This window comes from Pocillopora verrucosa, chromosome 2 (genome assembly GCF_036669915.1).
Source record: "Pocillopora verrucosa isolate sample1 chromosome 2, ASM3666991v2, whole genome shotgun sequence".
Taxonomy (NCBI): Eukaryota; Metazoa; Cnidaria; class Anthozoa; order Scleractinia; family Pocilloporidae; genus Pocillopora; species Pocillopora verrucosa.
The window spans coordinates 15,852,230-15,865,404 of record NC_089313.1 but is presented as its reverse complement, the minus strand read 5'-3'; the positions used below and the strand labels follow the sequence as shown (position 1 = coordinate 15,865,404).

Sequence of the window (13,175 nt, the reverse complement as noted above, 5' to 3'; positions counted from 1 at the left end):
ATAAGAAACTTTTCATGCCCCCCAATGACAGTAAACTGTGATTGTTGGTAACCCCCATGATAAAATCCACATACCCAAATAAGTTTTAATGATTTCTCTAATTAATTTTTTTCCAGAGATTTTCATTCAGAGGGTAATGTAATGTTTTATAGAAAAGGAGAATTACAACATCATGAGTTACATTTTATTACTACTTGCTATCAACGAAATAGATTTATTTTATAAAAACCATCATGTCTGTACAAAATTATATAAACATTTTATGTTACTTAATCAATGACAGTAACAATGTTGTCATGGTAACTGTAATATTATGCTAAAACTGTTTCTCTACAAACATTTCTAAAGTTGATATCAGCCGTTTTGGAGAGGAAAATTATTTTATAAAGAGCACAAAATTTCTAAATCTACTTTTAGATCATTTTGAACATTTGGGTGTAAAATCTAACTTGACAAATTATTTGAACATTTTACATTGGAATCTCTTGTTCTTCACCCAGCTCCTGTCCAAATTTAATAACATGTCTGCTAACAAATGCCCAAGTCATATGCTTGGAGGAAAAAGCTAGTCCAAACTCTCCATGATTATTTAGTGCTATAACACCACCTACACCTTTAACTGAATTGGCCATTTTATTAATTGATTTTTCACAGGCTTGCTTGGTTTCTAAGCCATCTTCCACATTTCGGACCACCTCCCAAGCCAGAACAGTTTTCATCAACGATTCTCCATGACCAGTGGTAGACGATGCAGCCACTGTATTGGCATATCCTCCACATCCAACTAATGGGCTGTCACCAACTCTCCCTGGCATTTTCATTGGCAATCCACCTAGAAAAATGTTCATATGATGGATCTTGTTACACAAACAAGTCTTATCAGGAGCCCATTACCCAGAGCCTCCATACCAATTGTACCCTTGAGTCAACCATGTCCCATATTGTATTTTTTTCTTTAGATATGTGGGGGAGTGGGGGGTTCTTTAATTTCCCACGAAAACATGCTGACGTTTGCTTAACACCCTAACAAAAATTGGCAGCCAAAGGCGAAGGCTGACCTCTATTTCTTCTCTGCATGTGATGCAAACAATAAAGGACCACAGCTCTCTTATGATTGGCTATTATGTAAACACCCACAAAAAACCCTGTGGGAGGTGCTTCTAAAAATAAAAGGATATGGGACAGGGTTGGCGCAGAGGGCAAGTTAGGAGGATGGAAGCTCTGGGTAATGGGCTCCTGGTTTTATCAAATGTTTCTTTGACCAGGGAAAGGTTTGGGTGGGGTGTAATAATCTGACTATATTCAGGGCCGGAGAACTTTTAAGTGGTTAAAAAACCAGGCTATATCCTGCACTGTAAGAGAAACTCATTCATAACATGGTAGAAGCACAGCTAAGTATGCCCCTTACTAAATTGGCATACCCTCTAGCTTCATATCTGACTTAGTGCAGTGCAATTTTATAGAAAACCATACTGAAAACTAATGTGTGTAGGGCCGAATGGATTGACAAAAAGCCAGTCCAGAGATATTAGTCCAGCCCTACACTCACATGGCTTTCTTGCAAAAACTTAAAGGAAAAAGAGAAAAGAGTACAAAAAAAAAATTGTGTTTCAATGAATTGTGTGTTTTTATGGTTTTGACTTGAAAAGACAAAGGAAAAGTTTTTATATTTTTCGTGGTTGCACCAGTCTGTAATATACTGGGTTCAAACAAAATTTTCAAAATTTTTAACATTTAGCGGTCATATAATAAAATGCTTATTGACTGAGTTTGCTCAGTCATGGTGAACTGACCTCAATGTGCTTGGTCCATTCCTTATGACCTCAAGTCAAATATTTAACTGTCCAACCCTCCCACTCAGTCAATAAGTACATAGTAATCAAGGCTGTGCTCTAACGGCGCCCGGTCGCCTGAGGCGACTAACATTTGGCCTCGGGCGACTGAAAATATTTTCTTGGTCGCCCGGCCGGGCGACTGGCTGGTGTTGGTTTCTTGATTTACAGTCAAAAAAAAAAAGAAAATGTTGTTCAATCGGGCGCGCGTTGATATTCAAAGGTCGTTCCACGTGAATTTACGTGTAACATAATCATCGACTTTGATCGTGACAAGCTGCACAGTTTTCGATTTTAACCGCTTTTCCAAATAGCATTAAAATTTTTCCTTTAAATTGGGATGGCTCATCAGCTAGTTTTTCAAAAGAAGTTGTTACTTCTGCTCTGATAGGCGTAAAGTACGGTCGGCGATTAATAAATCGCTGAATAAACACGGGAGTCGCTCTTCTATGCTAATTTAATATTTTAGCCGGCTTTTTACTGCCGTGTCTGCGAGGCAAAAACATAACTTAAGATTGTTTTTCCAGTAAAACACGATGTATAAAAAAGAAAAGATACGTTTTTTTTTGTGATTGTTTTAGAAACGGGTATAAACTCTATAAGTCCCGCATTGTCCTTGGTGTCGTGACAACTAGGAAGCCCGGGCACCTCAGCTAAAATGTTTGGGAGCCCTTCGGGCTCCCCGAAATTTTGATTTGGGCGACCATCTTTTAGGCCTGGGCACCCAAGCTAAAACGCTTGGGAGCCCGAAGGGCTCCCTGAAATTTTCCTTAGAGCACAGCCTTGGTAATTACCATACATGCACATTGTACATCTACCATATTCCCAAAAGTTACATGCTCCATCAAATTATAATCTAGTAATCACAACCAGCTAAAATGGTCTTGGTCATTTAACCCTTTACACCCTAATTTCATCATGCATATTCTCCATACTGTTCTTTATACATTTCCTAAGGTGCTGACAAGGAGATTTTGGTCACTGATCAAAAGCTTCCTTAGTTCGTAATCATTTCCTTCATTCTCATGACCTTAATGTGTGATTCAGGGGTGATATTGTGGGGATAAATTAGATGCTAGTCACTCTTAGGGTTTATAGGGTTAAGAAAGGGGAATGCTTGTTAGTTGGGGGGATCAGGTGATAAGCTATGAATACCACAAAAAATGAAGCCATTAAATGAGGATTGGAGCTGTTTCATATGCCACAAGGTCAAGCCCAACCCCACTTCTATAATGCTCTTCCTTTTGCCAGAGCCTACCATGTTTGAACATAGTTGTTGATTCATAAGTTTCCCTACATATTAATTGAAAATTACTCCAAGTGATTGGTATGATTCCATACAGTTTGATGTGTTAAGTATACCTAATAACATCCCAGATTGTATCTATTGCTTGGGGTCCACTATACCACCAGAGATTGAGAACACACCTGTTGAAGTTGCACATGCAAGTTGTCCCTGAGAATCTAATGCAACTGCACCTACAGTGTCAAATCCCTGTGAACTTCCAGTACTATCTGTTTGTTTTGAATTCCCAGAAATAAAATCTTCAACTGTTCCCACATAATTTGCTGCATCAACTGAGCGTTCATGTGATTCAGCTGTGACGAGCACTAATGGATCCTCAACAACAGGAAATCCAATCTTCTTAGCAAACTTTAAAGCTCCTTCCCCAGCTAGCAAGCAATGAGGAGTATCCTCCATAACACGTCGTGCAAGAGAGACAGGGTTGGCTATGGCTTGAACACAAGCAACTGCTCCTGAAATTTAATTTGGAATGCATGAAAATTAGCATTTGTTTAATGAACATACTGGTGCTTCACTGTCACAGCTTATCTCAGCTTCTATGAAATGAAATGACTGGACAGCCAATACTCCTTGGAAATTTTCATTTGAATTGTCAAGGTTTCCAGACAGTCTATTACCACCTTTTTACAACATCTGAGTCAAAACTTAATTTTTGTTTTTTCAAAGCTTGCCAGAATCCTGGATTACATTATGAGGCCCAAGTTTTTAATTTTGATTTGAGAATTTAGTTTTACGTAACAAATTTTTACAACGTATTATCCAAAAAAGTCTTGCATGTCTTGAAACTCAACTCAGCCTTGTGTCACGCTAAGCGAAAATCAAGGCGAAATAGGAGTGCTACGAAAAATCGCGACCAGATAAGTAATAACGTACCAAAAACACAGGGACACGTTACGGAGACGGCGAACCAATTTGACCGCTGATCTTAATTATAATTGTCTATACTGTCTCGTAAACTGAAATCAATAAACTAAGAGAAACTAGTGTAAGAACGCGCGTGGCGACTAAAAACTGAAAATAACTGAGAGAAGCCTACGCGACACAATTAACGTGTGATAATAAAGGAAATACCAAAATGTACCTAATGAGCTTGCCCCGAAATTACAATAACAGAACACTTAAATTTCATAGTAAATTTCCACGCGACCACCAGGGCGCGACATCACAAAATTACTTGCACAAAACATAAATAAACAATGACTATCAAGGTAGTATGAGGAAAGCTATGCGAAAATAGAAACATAATAAAACTTACATATCGATTCCGCAACGCCGATGGCACGCACAACTAAAAATTTGATCGACGATGACAAAGAACGAACTACAACTAACGACACGGAGATAGGAAAACTGAGAAAACTAAGTGTAAACAGAAACCTTAAAGATCAAAGAGAAAAATCGAAGCCCAACTGTAACGCACAGTCACGCAATTACACCTTGATCTCGAAAGTTTACGAGAATCAAGAAGCAATTATCAAGGGACAGTATAAATATGAACCTAACTAGTACGCTGCACAAGCCACAGGGCCAGAGTGCATCTTCCAGAATGAAAACAGCATCAGCTTCAACATTACAGTCTCACCAGCTGCCAAACTGTGTCCATCCATTATAAGTGCATCAAGCTCGGCCGTGTTTTCCTCTGTGAGTGCACATCCACGTCCAGCATTGAAAAGAGGGTTGTCTTCCATATTTCTGACAGCTGCTTCAACAGCATCTACTGCACTTCCACCCTGTATTGGATAAAAAATTTCACTTGACTTTCAACACTCGCCCGACAACGCTCTTCATTTCATTCGCAATTGTTGACTTCCGCCAAGGTTGTTGAAGCGTCAGCCTCTACTCATGCCAGGGCTTCTCCCACCCAAACAATCAGACTAAAAAATCGAAAAGGTAGTAATACTTGGCAAAAGAAATACATTTTATATTGCTTGCGCTTACAATACCTATCATTTACTCCGCTCATGCATGTACTTGTGAGAAACAGTATGTTTTGGTTACCCATTTAAGGTCATGTGATAATACTCTAAAGAACTGCCTCTTTCAATTTGCTCTTATCTATAGGCATATGTATGCACAATTTGCCAGAGATAAAGCTAGAAATTCCCTTGAGACCTGAAATGGGTGGACAAAACAAACCAGTTTACGAGGTCTAGTGATTATAAAATGGCTAAGTAATTTTCCATAAATTCACCTCAAGAAGCACCGCATATCCTTTTCTAGCTGCAAGTTGAACACCCTGTTTGTAAGGTTCTTTGAAATCCTCAGGGATAGGCCTACAGCCACCATGGATGATAATACACGGCTCCATGATTTTTCAGAAAATTTTTACAGACTGTCTCTACAGGCATGCATAATTTTTTGTAGGCCTTAGTCGTTCTTGTCTAGCGTCCAGTGTCTGCCGCGTTAAACAGACTTGAGACGGAGCCCGCAATCATTTACAGCATGGTTGTTTGAATATATTTGTTGTCATGTAATAATTTATGTAGTGTCTTGAGTAACGGAAGCATAGTTTGGAAACAAATATGGCGCCGAGTATCGTTACTTGAACTATTACTTCCTTTCAGATAGTTCTCCCTTGATTTTGCTACGAAAAATTTATAGCAATTTGTTATTCTCTTTTCCGGGCTCTCTTAAGTCAGAAACCATCGCGCATGAGATAATTTGACGTTTTTTATTCTGATGATCTACTCTTAATTTTCGGAAATTTTGTTACAAAACCTCGGCGTGGTTGATATTGCGCTTTTCAAGTTCCCTGTGCCGCGTGTGAAAACCTGAAAGGAAGCAGACTATGCCGAAAGTGAGACTTGGTGCGTTTTATCATTGAAATTACGCGGACTTCATGGCAACAGGTATCAAAATATTTCATGAGATATTCATTTCAATTTAATAGGATGGGCTTAATGTGTCGAGCTTAATCTTGAAAGACTTGTGGTATATTAGCTTACCTTAACAGCTATACTTTGCTAGCCTTGTGCCATTCTTGAAGTCCCTCTCCTTAACTTTACATGTAGTACCTGTTTATACTTGTAAGTGTTGTTGATTAAAATTGACAGGTCAAAAGGACGTCAATCTGGATTGGATTGGTTTTTTTCTTTGTGTAAGAATCATGATAATTTGTCTTCAACAATGGAAAGTACAAATAAAACTAGAATCCTTGTTAGAAGTCTTGAAACACTCCTGTTCCAGGTCCCCCTTCTTCCATTCAAATGGTGGTTGTTTAAAAGAACAGTGCATGCAGATTATAGAGCAGTGGTAAGGGAGGAGGGTATTTTAAGAAAACCACAGATGGGTTGTAATTAAGGATCATTTTGACCTATGTTTGCAAAGAACTAAAAAATATAGGTGAGCTTGTAAATTGTTACTCTTGGGTGTTTACCTGTAAGCCTTTTTTACTGTTACTTAAATGTCATGTTGCAAGTCAACTCTTCTTGATTAAAATTAAAGATATTACAGGGAGTGGATGGAACACTGGAGTAACAGTTAATCATGAGCTTCTTTTATTTAGGTGGGAACTGAAGTATTAAGGGTGTCAAATCAATTAATCATATTTATGAAATGTCATATGCAGTAAGCATCTACGAGTAACTGTGACAATCCTCCTCACATTTGGGCTGTTTCTGAAATGACAGATGAAGCACCAAGATCAGCTAAAAAGAAACATCGGAGAGCCAAGTCCAATCTCGAGTCACAGGTTTGTAATCGAAGACTGGTTTTTTTAATAGAATGAAAATTCAACACAATGTGTAACAAGATAGGAAAACAATAAACGTTTAGAGATGAACTTAAGAGGAATAGAATGGAAAGGATTGGCATACAATGCAAATAACAACTATGCAAATGTCAGAAATATTTTTAATAGATATATACTTGTATGCACTGTGACCAGCTCATTGTAAGCCTTGGTGTGTACTTTTCTGTGTAGAAGTTTTCTTTTTTTCCGAAATTTGTGTTTTAATCAAATGGAAGCATCTGTAAAGAGTGCAAATTATATTACTAGGTGTTGATTTTACATATTCCAGTTCAGTAGGGCACCAATAAATTCAAAACATCTGGTTTGCTCTGATTTTTTTCTTCATGCATGAGTTAAGGTGCCAACTTGTTGTGAATTATATTAGCCAATAAATACATGTGTTTAGGAGGTAGAAGAATTCTCCAGCTGGTTAACAGAATTCTTAGTCTAAATTTTGATGCCCTGAGCTATTTTTTTATTCAGACCTGGAGAATATTACACTATTGTCCAGTGCTACTACATTCTAATGCTCATGCCATGAACATCAAATGCTATGTATACATTCCCAATAATTATTACCAAATGATAAAAGTGTCACTTTGGTTTTCTTAGGCAGCCAGGTCATTTATTTTTACATACTCATTTCTTTCTAACTCGTATCATAATTTTAACCTTGTATGTTTTGTTTTAGAGAGAGGTTGGTGGATCAACAGATCAACGTAAGTGCATTGCATGTGATCTTTAGATATACAATGATATATATGAACATTACTGTACATAATCTCCTTACTGTTCTATACATTTCTTATGGAACTGGCAAGGATAATTTTTTGAACACTCAAGAGCCTCTCCAGATATTGATCATTTCCTTTATTCTCATGACCTTGATGTGTGACTCAACAGTGATACTTTAAGGAGAAATTATGGGTAAATGTGAGTTACTCTCAGGGATGAAAGGGTTAATGTGGAAATTAAATACCAGATGTAAGAAAAAGATAATTTTATCTGTTACACAGTTATGCAAAATTTGAAAAAAGTAGCTTTTAATTTGAAATTACAAGTTTAAAATAATTTTTTATTATCATGATTTATGACTACAAGTTCAGAGGTGTATGGCACAAAAATTGTTTTTACTTGAATGCAAACTATTTTGGGAGATGGGAGTTTTCCAAAATTTTCAAAATTGAGATATACCTCCAGTTATATGAACATTGTACCTCTCTGCTCACGATAAACACCAATAGATTTGTGCTTGTATGTCAGGTATTTGTCCATGCTGCATTTTTATGACTTCATCTTTTATTAGTAACTTAACAGACTCATTGTGCAGGTGGGGGTGGGTGGGATTCTATATCTAAATTTGGGAGGAATTTTGTATTTATTAAATCTATTTCATTTCTAATCAGTAATAACTCAGGAGAGCTCTAGGGTGTTGAAAGCTCGCCAACAGACACAGGCCAGATTTGAATCATTTCTTCAAGATGCAGTAGCTGAAGACAGGTGTGAAGTTTCTATATGTTTGATATCAATTATAATATTGGAGACCCAAAATAATCAAACAACCAGTTTCAAAACATGTCTACCATGTGCTTGAGTTTTTAATACACTGTGCATGCCTAACTTTGTCCCATCGCATGAGGGCCTGGACCTAAGTATACTACATAAATGAACCCCATTTTAGGCTGACATCTTGTATTAAGAAGACACTAAGTTAAATTCTGATCAAGTTGTCTTTGGTTGACACCCCTATTAACACTTTATGCCCTGACATCAGTCTCCATATTCTCCATACTGTTCTTTTTACATTTCCTTTGGTACTGACAGGGGAAATTTGTATAACAATCAGAGCTTCTTAGGTTGGTGATCATTTCCTTTATTCTCATGGTGTTATTGAATGATTCAGTAGTGTTACTGTTAGGAGAAATTAGATGCTGGTCACTCCTAGGGATGAAAGGGTCGTGTAGACATGCACACCTAGGATCTGTATTCAAGTGTTCTTTATCAAAAATTTGATATTTTAGGAAAAATGTGAAGATTGAAAATCATACTTACTGGCAGGCCTTGTTATGACATGTTGTACTTTGCCAGTTTTTTGGATAAGGCATGTCAACCCAACTAATGCACCTCTTCTGTCTTCAATGATATTTGCAACTAAATTACTTTATATTATTCTCTCGTAACAGAGCATACTTAAGAATAGAGAGCCTTATAGCTGTTTAATAAATAGCCAATAATGTACTTGCTATAAGACTGTAGTAAATCAAAATGTTTTTACCAATGAACAGTTTACTAGAAGCTGTTTTAGAGTGAAACCCAGTAGTAAGGGTGCTATACTTCATTCCTATACTACCAATTGAAAATAAAAATAGATAGCAAGATATTGTCTTCATGAGCGACTTATTAACATGTCAAATTACTCACAAACATTATTAAGTTTACAAGAAACAAGAAAAAAGAAGAAGAAGAAGAGAACCCACACAAGTGATGCAGTGGTAAGGTTTTTTTTTTTAAAACATAACTTCATAACTGAGCTAATGGCCTAACATTGATGAGCTACAAGGAACCTCTGGTGCAATATTGTCCACAAATTGATTCTTGTTTTCTTTTTAGCTTGAGACCATTAAGGCAGGGAGTCCTATTGCTAAACCAACATCGAAATCAGAGGAAAATCTCCTTCAGGCAAACTTATACAAAGATGGTAAGACAAGATCTCTCTGGTCTCAATAAATAACTTATGTAACAAATTTTGAGCTTTTTTTGTCACATAAAAGAAGTTCTGTAGTGATTCACAAGGAATCAAACGACGATATTAACTAAAGATACCACTATGCTCTTCCACTAAGCTACAGGACGCCCACAGAAGGAAAAGTTGGGCCTTCATAGTAGTAGCATCAGTAGTCAATATTAACTCTCATCTTGGGAGGCTATTCTATATTGAGCAGTTAACAAATTTTTGGTAAGGAAGTTTTTGCAAGTCCTCTAGTTTCAGAAACAAAGCCAAACCACAACAGTGGGAGCTACATTCCCTACTCTTTGTGAGAAGTGTGTGTGTTTTTAATGTCCCCTGCTAACCAGAACAAAGGAGAAACAAGAGACAGGGCCTATATAGTTTATTATCCTTATCTGAGAAGACTAGAATTATCCAACCATTTGCAGATATCATAGCAAAGGCAGCTCACTCTTCTTAGTTATTTTAAGACTCTAAGTATAAATCTGGTCTGGGGCTTGAATGCTTGACCTCCTGCAGGACAGTCCAACCCCCACCTTCCTGAGCTAACAAGATAGTAAAAATTTTTAAAGTGGAAAAGGAATAAGAAAGATGGTAACTTTTTCTTTACTCAACATCTGAGACTAAAATTTACCAATCATTTGTTCAATGTTTTGTTAGATGATTCTATACAGGAAGGAAAAGAAAATAAACAAAGCTACAAAGATCTGTTGGAAGGTTCAGTGACAGAGCCAGCCAGAGGGGATGGCAACACTCCAGAAAGAAAGACTACTAAGAAGGCACGGCCCAAGAAGACTAGAACTTTGACAAGGTAGAGCAGTTAAGTGAATAAAGCTGATTAATCAGAAAGATAAGAGTTGCTTGGATTTAGTCAATCAAAAAGTCAGATACCATAGTCAACTGCTGAGAGTATCACTGGAGGTAGAAGGACATATGTGCAGACAGTCAGATAAAGGTCAGAGAGTCACAAAGACAGTTAGATTGTAATTCAGAGAGTCAAACAAAATCATAATCAGACAGATGTTCAGAGAAACATCAACACAATAGTCTGGTGGAGAACAGATGGACAATTAGTCAAGAAGACCAGCTCACTGACTTATTTATGTACGTAATCCTTTCTATCTCTTATGGGACACAAGGCAACAGCAATCTCTTTCCATTAGCCCTGTTTTGTGCAGTATTTTTTGCATTTTGTGTGAGTTTTACTTCTCCAAGCTCAGCCATGACAATTTGAAAAGTCAACCATTAGAGGCAGTCACTCAAGTAGACAACTAGCCTTACATGTATACATTTTCTCATATAGTCATACTGACACTAGCTAGTCAGCCACTGGTAGCTCTTGACCTTCTGAATCATAATAAATTGTAGTGATCATCACCTTAAGAAAGCCTTTTTTAATTTTTATTTTAGTGAACAAGGTACTCCAGATGAGCCTGCAGAAAAACCCAGAAGAAGGAAAAAACCTAAAACTCCAGAACCAGGTGTTGATCAAGAAAGGGCAAAAGAAAATCTTGGATTTGAGAATGAAGCAGCTCTGGATGTAGAAGATGTGAGCACTGATATGCATGTGTGGTTATTGATATTATTTTTAAAATATTAATGTTATTTTACAATTTTAGCACCCTATAACTTGTGATACGTGGCATTCCCTTCATTGCTTGTGTGTGCTATGTCTTTTATAAGTGTCATTTTACAAACAAATAGTTGTTATCCATAGGCTGGACAATCATCCACTACTACTCCAAAGAAAAAGAAGGGAAAAGTCAGAAGGAGACTTCATGGTATTTAGCTTTTTTGTTTGTTGTTTTTGTTAGATTCTGTCCGTGTACAAGTTATAGTTATGACTGATACATTTTGATGTCTCATAAACTTAAATGTAGCTGCAAAGCCGCATATTGAAAACAAGGCAGTTTTTGATTGGTTCATTCTTCCTGCAAAGGGAATTAAACATATAAACATATTGTCAAAATTTGTTCCTTCATGATAAAGGAAAAATTTTATATAGTAAGGCATAATTGAGTGGCAGGCCTAGAGAAGATTTTTTTCATATTAGGGGTGTGGTGTCACCTGAACCCCCTTCATAGCTGCACCCTTGAGTAATAAACTTCACCCTACACCTTAACCTACTGTTTAGCTTTTTTAGGAATTATCTTTGTGTTATCTTTAGACCCTGATGCTGACGACTCATTGAAAGTTGTGAAGAAAAGGAGTGACGATGGTTACATTCTGTCAGTTACTGTCCATCGTGCCGACAATCTGAAACCTGATCTCTTAATTTCTCATCCAATGGTAAGAGTCCATGTGGTTGATATGGAAACAGGACAATATGTCAAGAAATCTGACAGGTAAACACATCTTAATACACATTGCTATTTCCTTGTACAAGAAGGTGGTTGTTTTAGATGAAGGGGGTAAGTTTCCTAAAGAAACTGTGGTGCTGCCTCAGTGGCAGAGTGTGACAGGGTAACTTAGTATTACCAAAATAGTAACAAAGTTGATGTTTCAAGTATTTGCCCTTTGTCAGACGAGGGGCTAGAGCTCGAAACATCAGCTTTGTAACTCTTTGTGGTGGCCAGTTCTTTTAGATACACGTCATGGACATGCTAATTTTGTGATAGGAATAATTGGATTGATTTCAATATATGTACTAAACCTTTTTTTTTCAGCATGTTAAGGTGGATTCTCATTCCTCTGGGTTTTGTGGTATTTGGGTCAATGTTAAATAACCTACTTAAAGTTGATCCTAGTCTGGTGATAAGGGATTGCTCGATATACTACCCTATAACCCATAATCAGTTTCAATGGCTCAAACCAAACAGTACTTAAGGGAAAGGAAGAGACACTACATTAATGCTAAGGGTATATTAAAGTAAGGTTAAAGTTAACTGTTGCAAGCTTCAATTGAAAATCATGCAGATGGTCTAAAGGCTGATGGGGGTTGTGTTCACAGCTGGGTTACTCACTACTTTGATGAAAACTATTGCAAATTTTTTATATTATAGTATAAAGAATGTACATGGTACAATACATAATTATTTGGGAGGCCTGACATATTTAGATATCTTTATTTATGTTCCTGCCGAGGGACTTACAATTTTTGGATACTTTTCAAGTAGTGAATTAGTTTAGTTTGAGTTCAAACTTGTCATTCAGAAAGTAACAATAAAGGTCTTTGATGAGCAGTGTTGAAACATGCATTATTTGAGTCAGGCATTATGAGATTTTAATACTTTTCAATTATGAATATCATGTCTCTCATTTATAGTTCTCGCAGTGTGACTTCCTACTATGAAACTCAAAGTGATGCTCCTGTTGACTTCATAATGCCTGTCATGACACAGCCCTATGATTTTAAGAAATACAAGTGAGTTATACTGTCACTATTGTCTTTTCTTATTATTATGTCCTGCCCCTGAAAATTTCCATCACCCTTCTCTTCTTGTAAATACCGTCTTTTGCATTTGAGTTCAAACTTGTGATCTTCAAGTGGAAGAAATACAAAACTAAAAAATTACACCACTTTCCAGATGACTAAAAAATGCACTCAGTGAACACTAAGGCTTTTGTGCTCTATTCCCT

At 37.0% G+C, this 13,175-nt stretch overlaps 2 protein-coding genes across 3 annotated transcripts in view; one reads left to right on the top strand and one right to left on the bottom strand.

Moving 5' to 3' along the window:
* Positions 1 to 170: 170 nt before the first annotated feature.
* On the bottom strand, positions 171 to 5,522 carry LOC131786661 (isoaspartyl peptidase/L-asparaginase-like). Its single transcript, XM_066162712.1, has 4 exons — positions 5,330 to 5,522; positions 4,721 to 4,868; positions 3,261 to 3,590; positions 171 to 832 (listed from the first exon to the last, which is right to left on the bottom strand). The coding sequence occupies exons 1-4, from the start codon at positions 5,444 to 5,446 to the stop codon at positions 471 to 473; spliced, it is 957 nt and encodes a 318-aa protein (XP_066018809.1). The 5' UTR covers positions 5,447 to 5,522; the 3' UTR covers positions 171 to 470.
* A 124-nt stretch (positions 5,523 to 5,646) lies between these two features.
* Positions 5,647 to 13,175, top strand: part of LOC131786670 (jouberin) — a 28,201-nt gene continuing 20,672 nt past the window's right edge. Inside the window, exons 1-11 of one of the 2 annotated variants that reach the window (XM_066162533.1) lie at positions 5,647 to 5,987; positions 6,768 to 6,829; positions 7,560 to 7,587; positions 8,275 to 8,368; positions 9,303 to 9,360; positions 9,479 to 9,566; positions 10,257 to 10,407; positions 11,007 to 11,145; positions 11,314 to 11,377; positions 11,764 to 11,941; positions 12,862 to 12,960. In XM_066162533.1, the coding sequence (XP_066018630.1) occupies positions 5,978 to 5,987; positions 6,768 to 6,829; positions 7,560 to 7,587; positions 8,275 to 8,368; positions 9,303 to 9,360; positions 9,479 to 9,566; positions 10,257 to 10,407; positions 11,007 to 11,145; positions 11,314 to 11,377; positions 11,764 to 11,941; positions 12,862 to 12,960 (971 nt within the window). In that variant the 5' untranslated portion in view covers positions 5,647 to 5,977. Of the gene's footprint in view, positions 5,988 to 6,706; positions 6,830 to 7,559; positions 7,588 to 8,274; positions 8,369 to 9,302; positions 9,361 to 9,478; positions 9,567 to 10,256; positions 10,408 to 11,006; positions 11,146 to 11,313; positions 11,378 to 11,763; positions 11,942 to 12,861; positions 12,961 to 13,175 lie in introns of both variants that reach the window. The other variant, XM_066162534.1, reaches the window with a different exon arrangement.

Bases quoted from the DNA above. Each gene is read 5' to 3' on its own strand.
- LOC131786661 (XM_066162712.1), bottom strand. From the start codon at position 5,446: ATGGAGCCGTGTATTATCATCCATGGTGGCTGTAGGCCTATCCCTGAG. The intron at 3,591-4,720 runs GTGAGACTGTAA...ATTAAATTTCAG, and splicing joins TGGACACAGTTTGGCAGCTG to GAGCAGTTGCTTGTGTTCAA. The intron at 833-3,260 runs GTGTGTTCTCAA...ACATTTTTCTAG, and splicing joins TGCATGTGCAACTTCAACAG to GTGGATTGCCAATGAAAATG.